Source organism: Oryzias latipes, chromosome 22 (genome assembly GCF_002234675.1).
Source record: "Oryzias latipes chromosome 22, ASM223467v1".
Lineage (NCBI taxonomy): Eukaryota > Metazoa > Chordata > Actinopteri > Beloniformes > Adrianichthyidae > Oryzias > Oryzias latipes.
Genome location: NC_019880.2, coordinates 8,300,296 through 8,321,422, shown reverse-complemented (window position 1 = coordinate 8,321,422; position 21,127 = coordinate 8,300,296). Strand labels below are relative to the sequence as shown.

Sequence of the window (21,127 nt, the reverse complement as noted above, 5' to 3'; positions counted from 1 at the left end):
TGCTTTCAGCTGATCAAGTTTTTCTTTGAAACGATGAGCAGGAATAACAGGCTGCTTTGCATCATCCCTGTCCTGGGAGGAGAATCAGCGCCGCTCTCTCTCTCTCTGATGGGAAAGGTTTTGGTCAGTGCGTCTCCAGAGGAGCAGACCCGTCCCTGTCCCTCTGAGGGGAGGCTGTTTGGGACATGAACCTGACACGATCTCTTTCTAGGGAGGCTTCAGTGTGGAAAAACAAGAGTAGTCTTTACGTCATTTCTTGCTATCTAACCCTTTGAACCCACACGTTCTTCCAAAGCTGTTTACTTTAAACCAGCTGTGCCAGGTCAGAACCCGATCGAGTGCAGAATTTATTATTTCATTCTTGAGTCCTGGGGATTTACGTTGAAGAACATTGTGCGATGTTTCTTACAAAGCCGTGTTTGTTCGGGTTTTTCCTTCCAAACTACACATGCATCCATGGCGGTTAAGTTGATTTCCTGCATTATGCACGGAATTTTGTTTGGCCTTTGTCTCACCCTCTAATTTTGTAATAAAATTTAGTCCAGAAAGTTCGGCCAAAAGTGAGAAAAAAAGAAGGAAACTGGGTAAATGATCAAGCTCCGACTTCACAGAAGCCTGCAGAACGCCGCAGTGACTTATTTTAAGATGTGGGTGGCACGGCAAAGCAAAAAAGATTATCTCAAAGATTTCTTCAAATGGTTTCTTCTTACAATCGAATGATGTGTTTTTTTTTAATGTCTTAGCTTCCTCAAATGCAATGTTTCATGCAAATGGATGAATGCAGCTTCAGATAGTGAGTGGATTAGGGTTGTGCCGATGGACGATATCATCGTCCATCGTGATGGGTGACTGACATCCCGATGGAGAGACCACCATCGTGATGCCACGCCCCCGCCACGTTGCGCGTCGACACCATAAGCCGCGGTTACATGTACAAAATATCTTGATGGGATCAATGGTCAGATTAGAATCCAACCGTGTACATGGCACAGAAAAATGTTTTCAGAATATAAAAACGTTCACTAAGGTCACACTTTCGGTCGGAATAAATCATTCGCACATGCGCAGTAGGGTTTGAAAAACGGAAGGATATAAACTCCGCCGAGCGGCTTTTTTTTTTTTTCAAACTTTATTGTATGTAACAATTCAATACAAAACATTGTTAAACAGCGCCGAGCGGCTATATACATTGACATGCCAGCTCGGTAATATACGAGACGATCTTCTAAACCTGCTTTTAATAATGTTACGGTTATTATGAAACACCTGTTCGCTCATCATTTGAATTTTAATCCGTGTGGTCAGTGTTTTTTCTGAACGAAGCCAGGATTAGCAGTATGCTAACACGGGCTAACAACATTAGCTTTGGGTGGCGCTGCATGCTGGCTGCACGTAAACATGTAAGAATAACATCAGCCTTTATTTAGTCGGGACACGACTGGAAACACAAATCCACGTGATTGTTTGAATGTTTTCTAAGGACTGAGCGACATTTCTGCTTTGAAGCTCAAACCGCTGTGTGTGCTGACGATCCGAACTGTGCACAGACACACACTTTTAGACCCGGTTCTGAGTTCGGATGCTTGTACCCCTAGAGCTGCGGGACGGATCGCAGTCTTAAATCTCCCACACATACCGCTCATGTACCCCCCCCCCCTTCCCCTAAAACACAAAGCTGTAAATCCGCGCTCCGCCGGTCCACTTCACTAGTGAAGTGCGGGAGCGGACTACTTCTTTTCTATTTTGTTTGTTACTTTTTTGTTAAAGTCACTTCCCTCAGTTTATACTGGATCATCGCGGATTAGTCATTAGTTGGGAAATAAAATGAAAAAAGCAAAAAAACGAATAGCACTTATATAAGAACGAAAAATGTAAAAATACCCCCCCCCCCCCCCCCCCCGACGATGTCATCGTCCATCCCGATGGTTGACAGCAAACATCGTCAACGGCCAATTTAAGGGACATCGCCCAACCCTAGAGTGGATATCTGTCGGTTGATATTCAAATATCTAAAAACCCTGAAAAAGGCAGAAACACTTGGGTTACTTCTTGGGACAGTGTTTTTTGGCCTTTAAACATGTTGCTCCAAACATGTTTAACCCTAAAGTTTGGGGCCTTTTCGAATGTTATTACTACTTTACGATTTACCTTTTAAAACCATTTTTTGTGGCAATACTTGATACCCATCATTATACAACGCCAGCTTTTTTCCTTGTATGACACAATAGTTCAACAGTAAACCTGAAACTTCAACTCTGTTTGGTCAAATCTTTTGCTGGAAAAATGACAAAAATCTAGATCAAATTGTTTTTATGTTTTATAACCAAGATCTAAAGTTTATGGATGCAAGAAAAATGTATAAATCCTTAACTAAAGCAAAGACCAGGTCAAACTAACGGCAAAATGTTAATAGCTGAACATCCAATAAACTGTCCCAATGATTTATTCCAAGAGGAATCACAATTACAGTGTATGCCATAACTTTTATGATTGTTGTAAACCTAAAAATTCAAAGCTAAGATCTTTTTTTTTAGGCCTTTATGTTGAATTTTGAATGAAAACTTTACTAGTGACCATTCCCACATCATTGGAAGCAAATGCAGTGGTGTTTGCACAGACTACTTATGATTAAAAAAATACAATAAAACCCTCTGAGAGAATCTTTTTGGACACAAAGTACATAGTTTTTTTCTGATGCAGCTTAAAATATATATGCATATATACATTTTAAGCTGTGAAAATAAAAAGTTTAGATATATAGACCCTCAGAGATGATTAGTGAGTGATGGCTGCCGTGCACAGCCTGGGGCTGTGGCTATTATCGCATATGTGGAGAACATTTTGCAGACTTGCAACTTTCTAAAAGGGTAATATAGTGTTTTGCTGCACTGTAGTTACCATCTCTTTTATGTTACAGCACATTAACTAAAATGTTTCAAATAAAATTCTGAAGGTTTTGCTTTTTCATTTCTCCAAACTTGAATCTCACTTCAAATTTCTAGTTTAGATTTTGACCAAACGAAGGACATGCAGGGAGACCAGAGCAGGAGGAGGGCAAAGACAGGACCAGAGAGGCGAAGATTTAGAGAAGGGAAGTGAGGGTTAAAGAGAAAGTCAAACAGGATGATTTGTGGCTCACAGGAAACAGGCTCTTCAGAGAGCGTAACCGGACCAGGCATAAAGTGTTTCCTCTTGATAAGACCTACCAAGCTCTCATGAATGCAGAGCTGCATCGCATTTTCCTGACGGTATTTGTAGTAATGCAGCTTGTGTTTACACAAGTATCCCAAAAAAGTAAAGATTTTTAAGTATTTATAGTTCGACAAGGCATAAAAAATGCTGTCATGCATAGTATTTTCTCTTCACCTTGAAACAAATAGATGCATTATGAGAGAGAAAGGGGAAAGGAGGGTGTAACATCTTTGAAAAGGAAGGATGGAAGAAAGATTTCCTTCTCACCCTGGCGGCGTCATGCTGCACGCTCAGCCTTCCGTTTTAGATTTGGTTACAAGAGCCAGGATAGAAAGATGGCAACAAAAAAAAGACAAAACTTGTTCACCTGCAGTGTTTCAGTCTCTCCGTTGTGCCCTGCAGTCAGTCGAGCTGAATAAATCAAAAAGGCGAACGAGACCGAGACATTTCTGAACTTATTAATGCAAATTTTTTCCCGGCATCTGTTAAGTACGCCTTTTCCATTTCTTGGAGGTTTAGTTATAATTTTACAGCAGGTAGATGGAGTCTCTGAGAGCACCCCCCCCCCCCCCCCCCCCCCTTAGGGCACCACTTTTTTAACTCTATGCTCTCGGCCAGAGGACGACAATCTTAAATCTGTGCAGTGACGGACTGACTGACATTAACATTAGCTTTGAAGTGAATTTTACAAGCGCTCCAGCTATAAGCAGTATCACCTGCGCCTGCCTGAGCTGCTGGGTGTCTGCTGCACTGCTCAGAGTGGAGAGGGAAGGAGGAAGGGGCTCGCCGGCGAGGCGGCAAATGTGTGCAGGTTGGAACATCATTACCTGGGGATCTGAGTCTGCAGCCAGACTAAATGTCTGCCTGACCTGGAGGTCGCGACAGGCAAGGAACGCCGCTTGAGAGCGTTTGTTAGGGTTTACGCTGAGGCCCGTGTGTGTGGTTTAAAACACATCCTGTGAGTTTGTGTGCTTGTTTTGCTGTTGTTGATGTTTTTTGTTTTTTCTTCACCAAGTAATATGCTTGAGCCTTCATTATAGCTGGAGCCATAACTTTGATAAATCACTTGGGCTTGGGGCCCTCACTGCTTTCACAGTATTAGAAAACTAATTGAAATTCTCCTCCTCCTCTTCTCAGTCCTTCCTTTTTTCTGTTTCCTTGTTGTCTTTCTCCTTTCCAGTCTGTGCAGTGGAGGCCCAAAAGTCTGCCTGCTTTTCTCTCTCTTTTTCTTTTATTTTTTAGTTTTATTTATTTATTTATTTTCTGTGGGGAAACTAGGAGGGGAAATGTCATCACTGATTTAATAGCCATATTTTTGCTCAGACACACAGCAGGAGCACACACACACACACACACACACCCACACACACACACACACACACACACACATCACACTTCTGGGAGTGTTCCTGTTAATGTCATCAGAGGAATCTCCATAATGCACCTCGGTCCCCTGCAGACTTCACATCGACCCGCTTTTCATAAGATAGGGGCAAGATTGGAGGTGAAGGGAGAGATTTTGGGTTAACACCGATGGGATTTGGAGTTTAGGAACTCGTATTTATGGCTGTGATCCCCCTGCTGTCGCTGGGATTGAAGAAGCGTTTGGTTTGTTGCCTGGGACCACCCAGCTGCCGCTGGATTGAAGGTTTATCCTCCTGATTGTCCACGATTCCCCTGCTGCTTCTTGATTCGTTTCATCTTCTCGGATCTGTGTGTTTGCTTCACCCATTGATGAATTTCTGCTTTTACTGTACAGCATCTGCTCAGCACTGCTAGGTTTAGGATTTAGCACTTGTGTTTGTCCAGGATCTGCTTGACTAATGCTGGATTTGGTTGGACTTTGGCTTTTTTTTTTTTTTTATTATCCAGACGGTGCCACTGTTTGCTTGACACTTTGGGCTTTACATCCTCCCAGCAACCGCTCTGCTCTCGCCGGGCGCTTTGTCACGTGAAGCCAAAGATTTAGCGATGAAAGCGGAGAGACAGTGTGTGAATTTGAGGCCGGCTTGTGCGAACCAGGCGGTTTTGTGGAGTCCTGTCAGCAGCGCACAAAAACTCCCTCTGCAAACATTCCTGTGACATGTTGCAAACAGCAGAGCGTGTTTGCCCGTGTGTGTGTGTGTGTGCTTTCCCTCTTTAACCGGCGTGTGTCTGCTGCACCGACGAGTCCGTGCGCGGCTTTCAGGTGGGCTGGCATCACATAGTCACACGTGCACGTGTAAGTGTGGCGTTAATGAGGGTGTGTTGATTGATTAGACTTCATTAATTAGTTGTAGTGTGAAGGCCTGAAAAGGTTTTCTGCTCAAGCGGGAGTGTCCCCACTAAAACACTGAGCTATGCAATGCAGCAGGACCGGTACTTAACAGCCAAAGCCAGTGGTAAAGTCAGCGACAGGCCTCATACGCGGAGTGTAAAGCGTGAGGAAAGATGTTTACTGTGAGCGGGAGACGTAAGGATGTTTGCAGTGTGGAGTTGCGTGTCGCAGAGGCAGATGTGCTTGTGCCAGCAGTTTCTCTTCCGGCAGATTGTGTCCTGAACTTTGTTCCCTCTCCTCCTCCTCCTCATGTTTCTTTTCTCATTTGCGCATCACAGATCTGCTTTTCATAAACCAATATAACATCGCTCAGAGGAGTACCTTTGTCTTTTGCTCTGACATGTAAGGATGTAGATCTGACTCTGTAAAGCATTGCAGATACTGCCACCCCATGGTTGTGATTGGAATTACATGTGGTTAAGAGATTTGTTTTTTTTTTCTCTGCTACAATTTTTGACTTGCATTTCTCATCTCTATGGAGCAACTTGATCTGTGCAGACTTATTGATTTTGCGAAACTGCAATGTAATTAACCCTGAGCTTAAGTCTTTCGATTGGATTGAGTTAGCATGTATTACTCCTCTTACTGAAATGTTAAATATACATCACTTGAACTTTTCATTTTAATCAGCGTCATTTTTAATCTTTGCTCTCTTCCCTTCTGTCTCTCTTGTCCTCCCTTTGCCCCCAAACAGGAAGTTTTACTACATCACTCTCCTAAGGGACCCCGTGTCCCGCTACCTCAGCGAGTGGAGGCACGTGCAGCGAGGGGCCACGTGGAAAACGTCACTGCACATGTGCGATGGACGGACCCCGACCCTAGAAGAGCTGCCCTCCTGTTACGAGGGCTCCGATTGGTCGGGGTGCACTCTGCAGCAGTTCATGGACTGTCCGTACAACCTGGCCAACAACCGGCAGGTATAATTTCACCTGCAGTCCGGTCTGGTTTATGCCGATGTGCTCACTTTAAACAGTATTTTTGGAAGTATATCCGGCTTCAGTGTCATACCTTATTCTCAATAATGAATTTAAAGAATGCATTCTTTTTCCCGGGTGCTCATAAAAACTCGTTTTGAACTTAACTTAAGTAAGAAAAAGGAACATTAAAAAGATGCACACTTGTCCAGATAACACTCTCACACAGGTAGAAGTTTGCCTGCTGGCCATAAATCCAGCCTGACTCGCATCTTTTTTATTTCTTCCTCACCATCTCCTAGTTTCTCACCTCACTGTGTCCACCAGCTTATCTTCATCTGAGCCTGAAGCTCCAATTATTGAGAGTCCCTGACTTATATATGACACCAGCACTCGAAACTTAATGCATCCTGAAGGACCAGCAAGTTCAACGTGTTCTCTTGGGAATTTAAATCAGCTGTTTCTGTTCCTGTTTCTTCACTGTTCTTTGAGAAAAGTCCGTCATGACAAAATTTGTTGTTTTCAAAGCAGCATTAACAGAAAACTAGGTTGTTTTTGTGCACTTTGGGGATTGGGGATGTAAAGAGTCCTCACATAATGTGATAATGATGATTAGATGGTGGGAAGACAGTTTTTTTTACATTCAATTCAATATTTTTGGATCACATTTCTGAATTTCTTGCTAGAAAATGCAACTCTTAAAGCTGAGGTGCTCATTGTTTAATCGTCATAATTACTGTAGAAAAGTTGCAGGTTAAATGAGATTTTCAGTGTTTTTCCATTTTGGTGAGTTATTTGTCAAAACCTATTTGACATTATTTGATGTCCACTGAATATCTTGAATTTCTTGCGCAGCCTTGCATAAGTTTATTCATCTTTTGATATATTGCTAAAGCGTTCCCAGTGGTCTTTGAATTATGATTGTGCCATTTTGAGCCAAAATTTAAAAAAAATCAGTTGTTTTCTAGGACATAGTTTTTGCAGAGCAGCATTAGTTTATTAGAAAGTTGCCTCTGAGTTGAGGGCGGGACCATTGGTACAGAGCAACCCCGCCCCCTTTCCCTTTCTGTTGCTGGGTGGAGCAGAGCAGGAAGCTTGTTGCCCACTCAGCATATTTTTTACATCTCAAATACGCTCTTTTTTTAAATAGAATTTTTTTCATCTGCTCCTGAATCACAACGATTTTGGGTTATACATTTTTAACCCAAAATTTTCTTTATGTATGTCCTCCATTATCAGAAAAATGTCACAAGAACATGACAAACACCAAAAACATTTTCATCCCAGTAGGTCTTTAAGCTTTGATGAATTTAGAACTTTTGTTTGTTGATGGACACTGTGCTCAGTGGGCGTGTCGTCTGTGTGGCGTGACTGACGCTAGTGTTTAAGAGCGTTTATTTTTTTCCTGAGAGCCAGTCTTTTGACCGTTCAATGTCTTTAGTTTCTCCACCAACGCAGTATATAAAGGAATACAAATACTAATTAACCCTAACCAAGGAAGTGATTTGGTTTCATAGGGTCTTAATAATAATAATAAGTCAACAATTCTCAAAATGTGAAAATTTTCTTCAAATAAAAAAAAAAAGTGTCAAACATTCTTATAAGAAAAAATCCAATTCACTTAGACAAGTTCTCTCAAACTAAGATCATTTTGCTACTGAAAAACTTTTTGTCAAGATTAATCTGCTTGCAGAACAGAAAATAAGACCTTTTTTTTGCTGGAGGGGTTCTGTGTGCAGAAGCAGAGGGGTTTGCTCATATACCAGGATTTGTTGCAACTAAGGCAATTAATTAGAGAAATTAGGATATGAATTGTTCATGTGACCTAGTGACAACTTGACACTTTTTACATCAATGTATCTATGTTTAGTTTTTATCTTCATATTTAAGGTAATTACATTTTGTTTGTTACATGTGTTAAACCTCTAGAACCTCTTTTGCTTCATTTTTTCCACGTTTCTCAGGTTCGTATGTTGGCAGACTTGAGTCTCGTCGGCTGCTACAACATGTCCACCGTCCCGGAGAAGAAGAGGTCCCAGCTCCTGCTGGAGTCGGCCAAGAAGAACCTGCGTGACATGGCCTTCTTCGGTCTGACGGAGTACCAGAGGAAAACCCAGTTTCTGTTTGAGCGCACCTTCAGGTTGCGCTTCATCAGGCCGTTCATGCAGTACAACAGCACCCGGGCTGCAGGCGTGGACCTGGATAACACCACGGTCAGTGCAATCAGGACCTGATTGCAGAGAGCTTGCATTTTATGTCCAGTTTCAGCTGCACTCCATTTATTTTACTTGTCCGAGAGAAATATGCTTTTTATTCAGTTGTTTAACAGTACCAATAACTCTACATAATTAGTTTCCATGAAGCCATTAGAGTCTGCAGAAGAATGGACTTTCTCCTCTTTTGTGAACTTCAGCGGCTGGTTGTTCCGGCAAAGAGCAGAGGGAGGCGTTCAAGTACTCCTCTGCAGCCACGTAAAGTTCGCCCTCTTTATCTAAACACACCAACTGAGTGGCTTTAATGTCGGGGCACGCATTTAAACTGAACGAATCCGTCACAGAATCACTGCTTTCCTCTGCTGGGAATAAATCAAAGCTTCACAGACCGTTACTCAAGCAACTTAAATAACTTCAGACGCACAAACTCAATTATAAACACTCTGTACCCAAGCAGTTAAATGGGTAGCCAACCACATCACAGCAGATCCCACTTATCTCCTGCAGATTCTCTTCCCACCAATTACCAGCATTTTCTGCAAAGTCAGATTCAAGCCAAGTTTGCATAAAATCCCCTTCCCTTATTTTCCAGCTGCAGCCTGTTGTTTTCACATCAACTCATCCTGTAGTTGGTTTTTTTCTGCAACACCTTAGAAGGCACACAACAGATCTCGTTTCTGGATTTTATTCCAAATTTTAAGAGAAATTGACATGTTGAAGGGAAAATCAATGTCCGCCCCCCTAAAAAAATGAAATCATTTTTGAAGAAAAGCTTCTAAATTCAAAACAGGAAGATATACCAAGAGTGTGCAGTGCTTTTAAAAAAAAATAAGCTTCAAACAGGTTTTTCACACTTTGATTTGTTCAGTGTAGAAGTTCTTAAGCTCAGTTTCCTGCAAAAAAGGAAAAAAAAACCAGCAGTGCACAGCATCTTCTGATTTACACACCAAAACCATTCACTCTGAGAGGAGATGAAATGTGGGCAGAGGTATTATTACAAAAAAAAGGGTCCTTTCCTAAAGTCTTAGAGACTTATTTAAAAAAATGTAAATGAATCTTTTTTTTTAAAAAAAGCTTGATATTGTGCCATTGAATATCATCTTTAATCTATTTTAAATTGGTTCCCAGTGGCAGTTTTCCGTGAACATAGTTTCTGCAGAGCGGCAGGAGTTCATTAGAACGAAGCAAGCCGCACCCTTTTCCTGTCACCCATCTGTTTAGCTCCTAGCACCTCCAAGCTACTACTGGCGTTCAACAAAAATGGCGAGCAATGTCGGAGCTATCCAGCTGAACAGGTTTATAGCCAGATGCCAGGTCAGACGAGGAAAACCAAGACGTCCATGGATGCATCAGTGGATGCATCAGAAAGGAGCTTGAGGCCCACCCATCTTATTTTCTACATCACAGATACGATCTTTTTCTGTGTAATTTTTTTGTCTGCTCCTGATTCACAATGATTTTAAACGAAGAAATTATCTTAATTTTTTTTAAATATATATATATGTCCTTCATCATCAGAGAAAAACCACAAGAACATGTTAAAAACACAGTTTTCATCGTAGTGGGACTTTAAGATAAAAAAAAAACTTTCCAGTTTCAGTTTTTTTGATTTTCACTGCTCCTCCAGGCTCAAAGATCCAGTGAGTTTTTTTCTGATTGAAACTGGCCTCTGAGAGACCTGATGGGCGCTCTTTGATAGTCGAAGCCTTTGAGCTGTCTGGCTTCTTGCTGTCCTTCCTGCTGCTGATCACAATCTCTTATTAGCCTCCACACATCATGTCTCTTCCTTCTGTTGTCGCGTGCAAATGCTATCCAGCACTCGGCGGCCGATTTCAAAGGGATTCTCCTAATTAAACACATTTCCCTCATCCTGCTGGATTCCCTTACTGCAGCTCTGCACTCCAATAAAGCCAGCTGCGTCGCACTAGCAAATGTGAAACGCTTTTCTGTTGTCTCTACCGCTCTAATCTCTCCGTTCCATCTCTTTTCATGCATTTCTGTGCCTCTGCTCTGCCAGGAGTCTGCAGCATTGTGGTTTTGTTTTGTCCACAGTCAAGGACAGCCAACCTCGTGTTCTTTATAAAACCAAAAGGTTTTTTTTTTTTGTTTTTCTTTTACGGTTGCTTCGGAGTATTTTTTCTATATTTTTTTGAAGCTCAGATGGCTTTTGGGAAAAAATCTTGGGTTCAGTATTCCTAACGTTACCTATTTTAGGATCGTGCTGAAGTGATGAGCGTCTTTCCAGGGAAAATCATCTCAGGCTTTGTAGCGTGACCGCAGCAGCTGTTGTTTCCACATAAACGCTTAAGAGGGAATCAATTTATCAAGCAAATTATATTTAACCATTGTGATATCTGATAATGTCCCCCATGTCATTGTCTAATCATCCGCCCAATTTTTTTTTGCAGCAGATTGCTGTTAGGCTGCAGTTTGGGCAGACTTTCAGCTCATTTAGTTTTTACAGGCTTTTTGCTTTTATAGGATAATAGCTCATGTAAAACAGCTTTTTATGTCATAAAGTTTATTTAAAAACACATAGCTTTTGTTTCTTTTCCACAGAAACATCATATATTGAATAAAACGTGTAAGGAACTGGTGGTGAGGACGCAAAATGCAGGAGACGGGCTCGGTGGCAGAAACTCAAACATTTAATCAATAAACTTGAACAAGCAAAACCCGTGGCAAACCAAAGCGATGACAGTAGATGACCCGACAATGACAAACTAAAAACTAGAGACTTACATACACACAGGATAATTAACTCAAATCAAGACAGCTGTGGATAGTTACCAACCTAAACCTCACACCTTTAAATTGTATTAAATTGGCATTGTGTTGATCATGATTCATTTTTTAAACGGACCTTTTTGACGTGAAACTGTCTGATAGTAAATGTCACCCAAGCTGTAAAAGGAAACATAACCCACACGATGCAGGAGGTAAGAACTGGTTAATCCATCCTCACCTGTGTCTGATGCAAACAAGCAAACTCAGTAAGACTTTCTTTGTCAAAACTGCATTAGTTGTATAAAGCGTCGCACTGAAGGGGGATGAAACTGATCTGACATGGTTACTTTAGATTCATCTGAGAGTCAACAGTTTGTTTTGGAGACTTTGCTGCTTTGAAATGTGGCATCAGGGCCTTTACCCTTAAAGTTCCACTCCCATCATCTTTTGATTTATTGTAAAAACATTCCTATTGGTCCTTTTTAGGACTAATCAGAGAACCTGTCTCGTTTTCTAGGACATAGTTTCTGCAGAGCGGCGGGGGTTGATTAGAAATTTCTCCTCCGAGTTGTGGGCGGAACTGTTGATGTGTCACCAATCGTTCCCTGTTGCTGAGAGCTCTTTGTTTACAATTTTTCCTGCTAGCTTACAGCCCCATAAACCCCTACTCCAACATTACAGATGCAACAAAAATGAATACACAGATTTAGTCGTCTGAGTGGATGCGTCAAAATGGAGCGGAGACATTTTAAGCTTCATTTTCTTAATATACGTCTTTCATCGTGAGAAAAATGCCACAAGAACATGTTAGAACCACGATTTTCATTGGAGTGGCTCCAAAGATTGACTTAAAGGCTTTTCTCTCCAGTTGTTTTTGTCAATTGTGCTAATTGTTTTATTTTTAGTGGGTTTAATCTGTCTCATTTATTAATCCCTCCTTTTGTTTACACCCCATTCAACATGTCTTCTGCCACACCTTCGACAGATCCAGCGTATCGAGGAGCTGAACGAGCTGGACATGGAGCTCTACGACTACGCCAGAGACCTTTTCCAGCAGCGCTACCAGTTCACCCGGCAGCAGGAGAGGCGGCAGCAGCGCTTCAAGAGCCACATGCAGCAGAGCCACCAGGGCCTGGGCGTCAGCCTGTGGCCCTCCCGCAGCCAGCAGAACCTGGTGCTGACGTCGGAGGACAGTGAAGGGGGGAAGGAGGAGCGGGAGGAAGGCGAAGAGGGAGGAAGAACAGAGGAGGCGGGCAGCAGACTCCCCACCGAGGACTACATGAGCCAGATCATCAATCGCTGGTAGCAACAGAGAGAGGAGAAACAACAGACTTGCGTCTGTCGTGTGAATACAAGTACATGCAAGCGTCTGCATACAAGACCCAAAGGAATGATGGACGAATAAACGGACTTTCCAGAGAGTCCAGCTGTGGAAATCCAAGTGGGTTGCCATAGAAACCGAAGCCTGGTCAATTGCGTCAGCTCTCATTACCGAGGTTTGACCAGTTGTTGCGAGACCCATTTGCCCTTACCCCCCCTCTCTTTGCATTTCTCTGTCCATCATTACATCACTATTTTTGGGGGGGGGGGTCATTTTTAGACGATCCTGACAAACCAGGTCTCTTGCCTTCTCCTGAGTTCCTTCTCTGTGGCCCGATGTGGAACCTGAGAGACACTGAGAACAAGTCTGTGAATTCCCCAGTAATCCTCGCGCCGCAGCACAAAACAAAAAAAACCTGGGAAAGCCATGAAAGTGAGCTGATAGCTTTGAACAAATCGAAGGGTGGGAGAACACGAGAGACTCCGCCGGGAAAAGTTGGACTCAGTTGTTTAAGAGAAGCTTTTTGCTTTCATAAATCAGCCATTTCATCCCAGAAAATGCTTTGGCCCTGAAATAATCTCGTTTTTAAGGAGGATTTTAGTTTGTGCTTTGTTAAAAGCAGAATTGTAAAAACTCTAAAGACCAACGTTGCTGCCTAAATATTCCTTTTATTTCTGCTTTTTTTTTTAATTTGTTTTATAAGTCAAAAGGATTGGACGGATGAACAAATGAACGGACCATAGCCATTACTGAAGCCTTGCTTAGTGCGGCGGAGCTCGCCTGTGTTTCTGTTAAAGGTTTCCCAAAGCTACTGTTGCTTAACAAGTTCATCATTTCTCCTTTTTTTTTAAGGGGGTGGTCTTGATCCTGCAGAGAATGGCATCCAATTACAGTGCTGAGTCTCACATAGGTGCAGAGACATTAAAGGCAATGGGGGGGGTTCTGCAGTGGGTTGTTGCCAGGAACTGTGCAGCGAGAGCAGCAAGCGCTTTGGAAGCCTTAACTCAGACAAAAAGCTGGAGATTGGAGCTGCGGAACTACCGGTCACCATGGCAATGTGAGCTCTTAATGTAGTGGGTGGCCTTTTTAGCCCTTTTTTTTTCTTTTTTCTTAAACTGCATTTTAGAAGCTGCAGTCTCATAAAGTCTCCTCCCGACCTACAGAAAGGGCAAACACAGAAGCACTGGTGGCCTGTAGTTCATTAATGTGATCTGTCTTTTAGCTGGTTTCACTCTGACGAGCGAGGCAGCAGAGTGCCTCTTTGTTCTGGGATCATAGTCAAACGTAATTATTGCCAGATACTATGTCTGCATTATACTACAAGTAATTTCTCTTGACTACTTGTGAGTCCGTGTGTGAGTGTGTAAATAATCTGTACAGTATGCCTGTTGGGCATAAGTGTATGCCTTTGTAAATAGTGTGCCTGACTGACAGAGGATGTCTGCTGAGAGCGGCTGGTTTCATGACCAATTATCTTTTTCCTTTGGTTCTGTTTGCTGGTGGAGGCTGCACAACAAAGTTCCTCCAAAAGCAGCGATGCAAGCTAATAATTACCTCCCCTGTTTGTTCATTATTTTCTTATTTCTTCCAAAACCTCATCCATAACTTTGATTTATTTTTTTTATTTTTTATTTTTCCAGAAGTTTGCAGGTCTAAATTGACTCAGTTTTGATTTGGTCAAGCAGTTCTCCTTATGCAAACCTTCCAGGGAATTCCAGAACATCATTTTCTTTTTTGAATTTGTTACCCAGCTGCTCGTCTTATCTTCAAAAGTATTTATATTATCCCACAGGGGTCAACCTGTTTACTCAGACTGATAAATGTTTGCTCCGGGCAAAGCCAAAGTAAAGCTGTAGACCGTGCCAGGTGTTGGCAAAGATTGGCTAGCCGGTTTAGCCCGGGGTGAACATTTCCCTCACTTTTGCTGCAAATAGATCCCTATGATAACTGAGTAATCTGGTAACGCAACCTGTTTATTAGGAGACAAATCCAAAAAATAAAAGTAAAATTTTAGCGAATCGCAGAATGTGCAAAGTGATGAGATAAAAAAATTGTTTATCTTTGGCAGTTGGTCGGCATATAAGCTACAATAAAACAAAAAAAGTGACTTTTTTATTATAATTGCTTCAGACAAAGCCATTCATGCTACTGATGACCCATGATAGAGTATAAATTTAAGAGCTTCATTGTTGATTACATTTTTTTTTAACATTTACATTTTATGAGTCGCTGGAAAAGAGGCTGAATTAGATGCAACGAGGGAAACGATTCAGATTCAAAAGTGGATTTGAGTTGGATTCATTTCCCTCGATGCTTTTTAGCAACGGAGAGCAATAAAAAAAAAGTCAGCAAGCAAAGAAGGTAAAAGTGGGACAAGAAGAAGACAAAAAGGATCTAATTTAAACTGAATGTAGCCCAGGTCAGTGTCATCAGATGATGCATGCAACCTACTTCCTTTTTTCAGTCTTTTTTTTAAATGTATTTTTGCATCCTGTTGTCAAACTGCATATTCCTCAAAAAAAACAGCTATTGTATTTGAAACCCTCCAATCAACTTCTTTTTAAATCATTTAAAAGGGAGAAAAAAGATGGATGATGAGGGCTCATCCAGTTCTATGTCTCTAAAATAAATGAAACATTTTATAAGAACAGAGATACTCTCGTATTTAGACTGCATCAGTCCCACCCTCAATGTGTTTAGTTGAACTGAAGGCTTGAAACACCTCAATAACTTTAGTTTTTTAGAGTTAGGCTTACAGACGGTTGTGCTTAGACCCCAGAAACTTTAAATTATGGCGTTTTTACAAATCTGCTGTTCATGGCTATGATGTTTTCTTTTCAGCATTCCAGTTTCAGGTGATATAAAGATGCTAAATCCTGCTCCCGATCAGTGTTTGAAAGTAATAACACTCTCTGACTGATGCAGTAATGACACATTTAATGATTTAAAGTCATCACTGTGTGTATCTGGTGTCTTAAGCAATTCTTTTTGTGACAGTGAAGCCTTGCAGGTGTCACCAACTTCCTCCCTTTTTAATGATCTGTGAAGAGAGTGCGATAAAGATTTATGTTTTTGGATTTGTGTCGGGTCTGTCCCTGCTTTCTGCTGTATGAATCTCTCTGGGTTTGTTTCCTATGATTGCAAAAATGAAACCTAAAAACCACCAATTAAAATATTTCATTTTTACAGACTCGGCTGTGTCGTGCTTGTTTAATGCCTGGAGTTTTATGATGTCTCCTTGTTTTTTCCTCTGCCGGATGGAAAGCGCTTAGAAACGCTGAACTGTAGGAACCAGGAACATTTCATGGAGACGCTCTGTGATTGTTTTGACAACACGCGCAAAAGCTTTGCCCTTCAGGTTTCCACACTTCCATTAGCGGACCAGTCTGATACTCGGGGACATTTCTACCATCCACCCACGCCAATCGCAGGATTGTGACCCCATAAGGCAGCGGCTTCCTAATGACAGCCTCGCTCTCGTCAACTATAATGCAGTCTAATTCAATCTAGACATGCAGAATGCAACACAAAGCATGCATGTTTATTTATTACTCCCTGAACTTTATTGCAGGGGAAGGGGAACTGGTGCCTTTAACTTTGACCCCTTCAGCGAAGGTGGGAAAATAATTGACTTTGAAGGGATTTGGTTGGAGGCTGATGAAAAGAGGAAGGCGAGGCTGACGGGAGCAGCAGATGAAAAATCAAAGCGAAAAGAGTGTCTACTAATGTGAGAGAGAAGAGCTGTGCAGAGATGCAGTCCTCTCTTAGCTCAGGGTCGCTGTCATTTCAAGCACAAATGACAAAAAAAAAAAAAAGACCCAATAATGGCTGAGCTTCTGCGGAGAGCTGGACAGCTTTTGTTCACACACTGGTGTTTGAGTGGAAGTGCTCACTTGCTCCTGCAGTGGCCGCCGTCCATTGTTGGGAGGGGAGGGGGGGGGGTCAAGCTGGCTGCAGCTTCAAATCTCTCGTCCCATGCAAACAAAGGAGCCCTGGCATTATTATAGCTTATTTTCAGCATGGAATTCTGCAGATAAGGTCATTCTGAGTGCTTCCCAAACACACATCAGAGACCCGCTATTGTAGTTCTGGATGATTGCCTTGTTGGCGCCGGTGACAGTCACCGCAGAGTTCAGCCTTTTCTCTCTGGCTGAGTCACGTCCAGCCGATGGCACAGCTTAGAACTTCATCATCAAACACAATGAGGATCAATTTCTATACGCAAACAGTTTGGGGAGTTTCCGTGATCCGTTTTGTCATTCAGTAAATGCAGAGTGTGATCTGGAGCCTGGGCCGGCACGGGAGTGAGCGTCTCTGCTGCAGTACAATAAACCTGATTAGATATGACATGGGGGGGCTGTTATCTGACCTTCCACCTGGGGGTCTGGATAATCTCCCAGGTCAGCATCAACTCATCTCTCATGATAGCGCAGAGTTAAACACAATAATGTTGCCTCCCGGCAGCCCTCTGGTGAGAAACGCCAGTGGAAGTCCAATCCCTCAATCCTCTTACAGCCTGAAATGTGTGTTTATTATGTTTGCCTTTGAGTGGAACAATGAGCTCATAAAAGACTTTTATGAACCTGAACATAAAAGGGATTCATGTTTGGAAAATGCGACACAAGTGAAGGCCAAAAGAGAACTTTGAAGGGACACGTGCACGCAGAAAATGTTTGTTTATGCGAAAAACACCCCCCCCCCCTCCACCCCACTCCAGTTGGATTGTGACTTGAGCTCAGACTGGTTGCTGTAATGTAGTGAATTAGCTTCATGTGAAAGACCCTGTCTGACCCCCATTATACAGCCAGGGACACATTTAATTAGCAACAACTCGTGTGAAACGACAAAATGTATTAATATTAATGGAGGTTTAATTGAGGTCGTTTTGGTCCCCCGCTGAGGCTTTCAACCTCCAAAATGGCTGACGTGTGATACTGTGAGGAGAAGGGGACCCACAGTCCGGTTCACCATTTTGTACGTGACCCCGCAGAAGATGACAACCAGTCCCCATAATTCATCCGAGGATGTCACCTTCCTGACAGATGAACAGGCGCTGTGGGCTGCACGTGTGAGTGTGTTGCAAGCTGGCTTTGGTCACACTTGCAGGGACGCGTTGGCCCGCGCTCTTAGGGACCCGATTGATTTTTAGGTTGGATCGTGCGCAGGCATAGATACGTGTGGGGTGTCCAGACATGAAGGTCAAATCCACCAGGATAATTAATGTCACCACTTTTTATATAATGTTAAATCAAACCTTGGAACTGCTTCCTCTGGAGGATCAACTGTTCAATTTAATTTAGGCTGCAGAGCGAGTCAATGAAAGCAGAAGAGCCATTTCTCTTTACCCTTGGACACTGTCCCCATACCTTTAATCTTATTTTCATCAAGACCCAACAACAGGTAGACAGGGAATCTGTCATGTTTCAACAATCAGCCCCAAAGGAGCCGTTGTTTCAGAAGAGAGTCATGGTAAGGATAAACACAATCCCAGACGCCCGCTGCAAAATAAGTTTTCTTTCTTGACTTTTTCATCACTGCAACATTTTAACAAAAAAGACAGAATTCACTTGCTCTAAATAAATCAGTGGTTGTCAATTATTTTTTGCAAGGCCCCCCCCTATGAAAAAGAAAATGCCCCCCCCCCACACACACACACACACACACACACACACACTCGCCATGTTGACAATAAATAAGATCAGTATCTATAAAAATTGTGTAAATATACCTAAAATTGTCTCTTTTAACATTAACAAAAAAAGAAAGCAATGAAAATCCACTTTCAACAAATATTAACTTTATTTTGCCACACAGAAACCCTGTTATAGTCTAAAACAGAAATAACCACTGGTTACAATCGAAGTCTGCAGGAGAGCATCTCTGAACATACAAACCTTGAAGCAGATGGACTACAGCAGAAAACCACACTCCTGTCCTGGTGCCACTCCTGTCAGCTAAGAACAGGAAACTGAGACTCTAATTCACACAGGCTTACCCAAAACTGGACTCTAAAAGATTGGAAAAGCGTTGTCTGGTCTGATGGGTCTCCATTTTTGCTGCCACATCCAGCTGGTAGGGTCAGAACTAGACTTCAACATGAAATCATGGATCCATTGGGTAAAAAGTGAATAAAATAGTTGAGCTCGGAGGCGTGAGTCTGTCCGGTATCAGCACCACTGCTTTTCCCTCTATCTCCCATGATGCATTGGGTTAATGTGACGGTGTCTGTTACTGCACTGCTGTTAACTGTAATAAAGCACAAAAAACACAAACATCTGCTCTAACAGTTTGCAAATATTTATGATGACAGGAGGAAAAGAGTTTATTTCTCTTTCAAGGTTTTTGTTGGAGCACAAAAGAATTAAAGTCAAGGATTCCAGGTTTGGTCCTAGTCATCTTTAAAAAAGAAACAGTTGCTTCCTAATAATGTCTGGACTAAAGAATAAATTCAATTTCAGACTTTATTCACTGTTGAAAAACTTGAACTTAAGTTTAAAAATATGAGTAATAACAAGATCAAAGAAACAGCATTACGATTAAGTGGGCAACAGACAAATTTAACTAACAACTGACAAAATTTAATAACTAAAATGAAACAATTTAATCACAGAAAAATAAAAATACATTTTTGTTAAAGTTACATTGTTGATTTCGACAAAAGAAAAATTGATAAAATGTCAGCATGTTCACTTTTCCTGTAGTTAAAATTAAACTTATAAACATGAGTATAATGTTGTTCCTTTTGCTGTAAAATTTATCAAGCATGTTGTGATTATTTATTTGTTTAAAAATGGCTTTTGCACAGTCATAAAAAATATTTTAAAATAAATTACAGTTTAGTTTAAAAAGAATTTCATTTTATTTGTTGTTTTTGTTGTGAGGTTTACATGAAATTCCATTTTTAAAAAACTGGGGGTGAAACAACTACCTGGGCAAATTTAGTGAAAATTTAGTTGAAAATTATTATTGAAAACTATTGCAACTTCTAGGAAAATCAGGTGCAACTTGAAATTTTTTGTGCCTCGATTATTATGTTAGTTGCTGGTGTGCCGGGGGTTTTTTGTCAAGGAAAAAAGCATACCTTGAAAAACACTAATCTAGAGAACAGTAAAGCATGGAGGTGGTTCCTTGCACGTTGAGGGCTTTTTTCCTGTAAATAGAGTTGCAGATTTGGTCAGGATTATTGGTGTTCTCAATGCTGAAAATTAAGGTAGATACTCTTTCATCATGCAATACCATTGAATGCATTTGAGGCCAGCATAGGATAAATTTACACAGCAGCAGGACGACCCCAAACACACAGCCAAAGTAATTGAGAAATGTCTTCAGAAAAAACAAGAAGTTCTGGAAGTGATAGAATGGCTCCCACAGAGCCGTGATCTCAACATGATCGAGTGTGACTGTGATTACACAAATCAACGAAGGGATGTGAGAAAGTCTCCGTACAGAGAAGGTTATAGGTTTAGTATTCCAGGATGATTGGAACAATACTAGCCAGGTTCCTTCAAAAACTGGGTGTAAGTGTACCATTATGCTGATTTGAGGGGGATCAGACTGAAAATGATTTGACTTAGATTTCTATTTCCCTCATCTAGTGTGTTGGTTTTTGATTGATGGTTGTGAACATGTAGGTATTCTGGAGTGGGAAATGAGTATATGCGAGGGTCAGAACAAATTATATCGTATGTTCTGTTGCATAATTATTAGCTAAATTTCACACCCACAGGATATGGAAATGATTCCATTTGAACACTTTGTTGAAAAACACGCAGCACAGAGCAAAGAGGGAGAATTAAAATAAAAGAAATCTGTGTTTTTTGTAGCAATAGGAATTGCTTGTTTTGCGACATTAAACATTTTTGAGGTTTAATCATTTGCTTTTTTTGAAACAAGGCTTCTTGGCACTGCAGCCCGTCACATTTGCATGTTACTAACAAATGTGTTACCACACAAACGCTTTCCGATTGTATAATGTATTGCCAAGGAAAAGTGTTACAACAAAGAAACACTACCAAATGCAACATTCACTGGATTTTGTGCAAAGTTACGGGGGTAGTGGGGGGTGGGTGCTAACGAAGAGGCAAAAAGTAAAAACTACAAATGTAAATACCACTATTTTAGTTTACTGTTTTTTTCTTTTTGTTTTTTGTTTTTTTTATTAGAACTTCAAAAGATGACACACATATTCACATAACTATAACAGAAAGAAATAAAAAATTAAGAAAATAATAAAATACAATAAAATAACAGTAGAATTGTAGTCCACAATACTAGGGATTGTCATACAACTTGCGATCTTCAATGAAAATGGACAGTTTTAATTCAACAATTATAAAGAAATCAAATTCCCAGAATTGTTGTATCAGAAATGCATTTTCTAAGAAAAGTTTTATTAAATCTACGTAGGTCAAGAATTTTGATCAGGCAGTGTCGGCATACCTAT

General features: G+C 41.3%; 1 protein-coding gene across 1 annotated transcript in view; it reads left to right on the top strand.

The window, feature by feature from the left end:
* Window positions 1-15,875, top strand: part of LOC101166175 (heparan-sulfate 6-O-sulfotransferase 1-A) — a 63,352-nt gene extending 47,477 nt beyond the window's left edge. Inside the window, exons 2-4 of the mRNA XM_004082491.4 lie at window positions 6,204-6,426; window positions 8,388-8,636; window positions 12,349-15,875. Coding sequence (XP_004082539.1) covers window positions 6,204-6,426; window positions 8,388-8,636; window positions 12,349-12,669 — 793 coding nt within the window. The 3' untranslated portion in view covers window positions 12,670-15,875. The remainder of the gene's footprint in view (window positions 1-6,203; window positions 6,427-8,387; window positions 8,637-12,348) is intronic.
* Window positions 15,876-21,127: the final 5,252 nt, after the last annotated feature.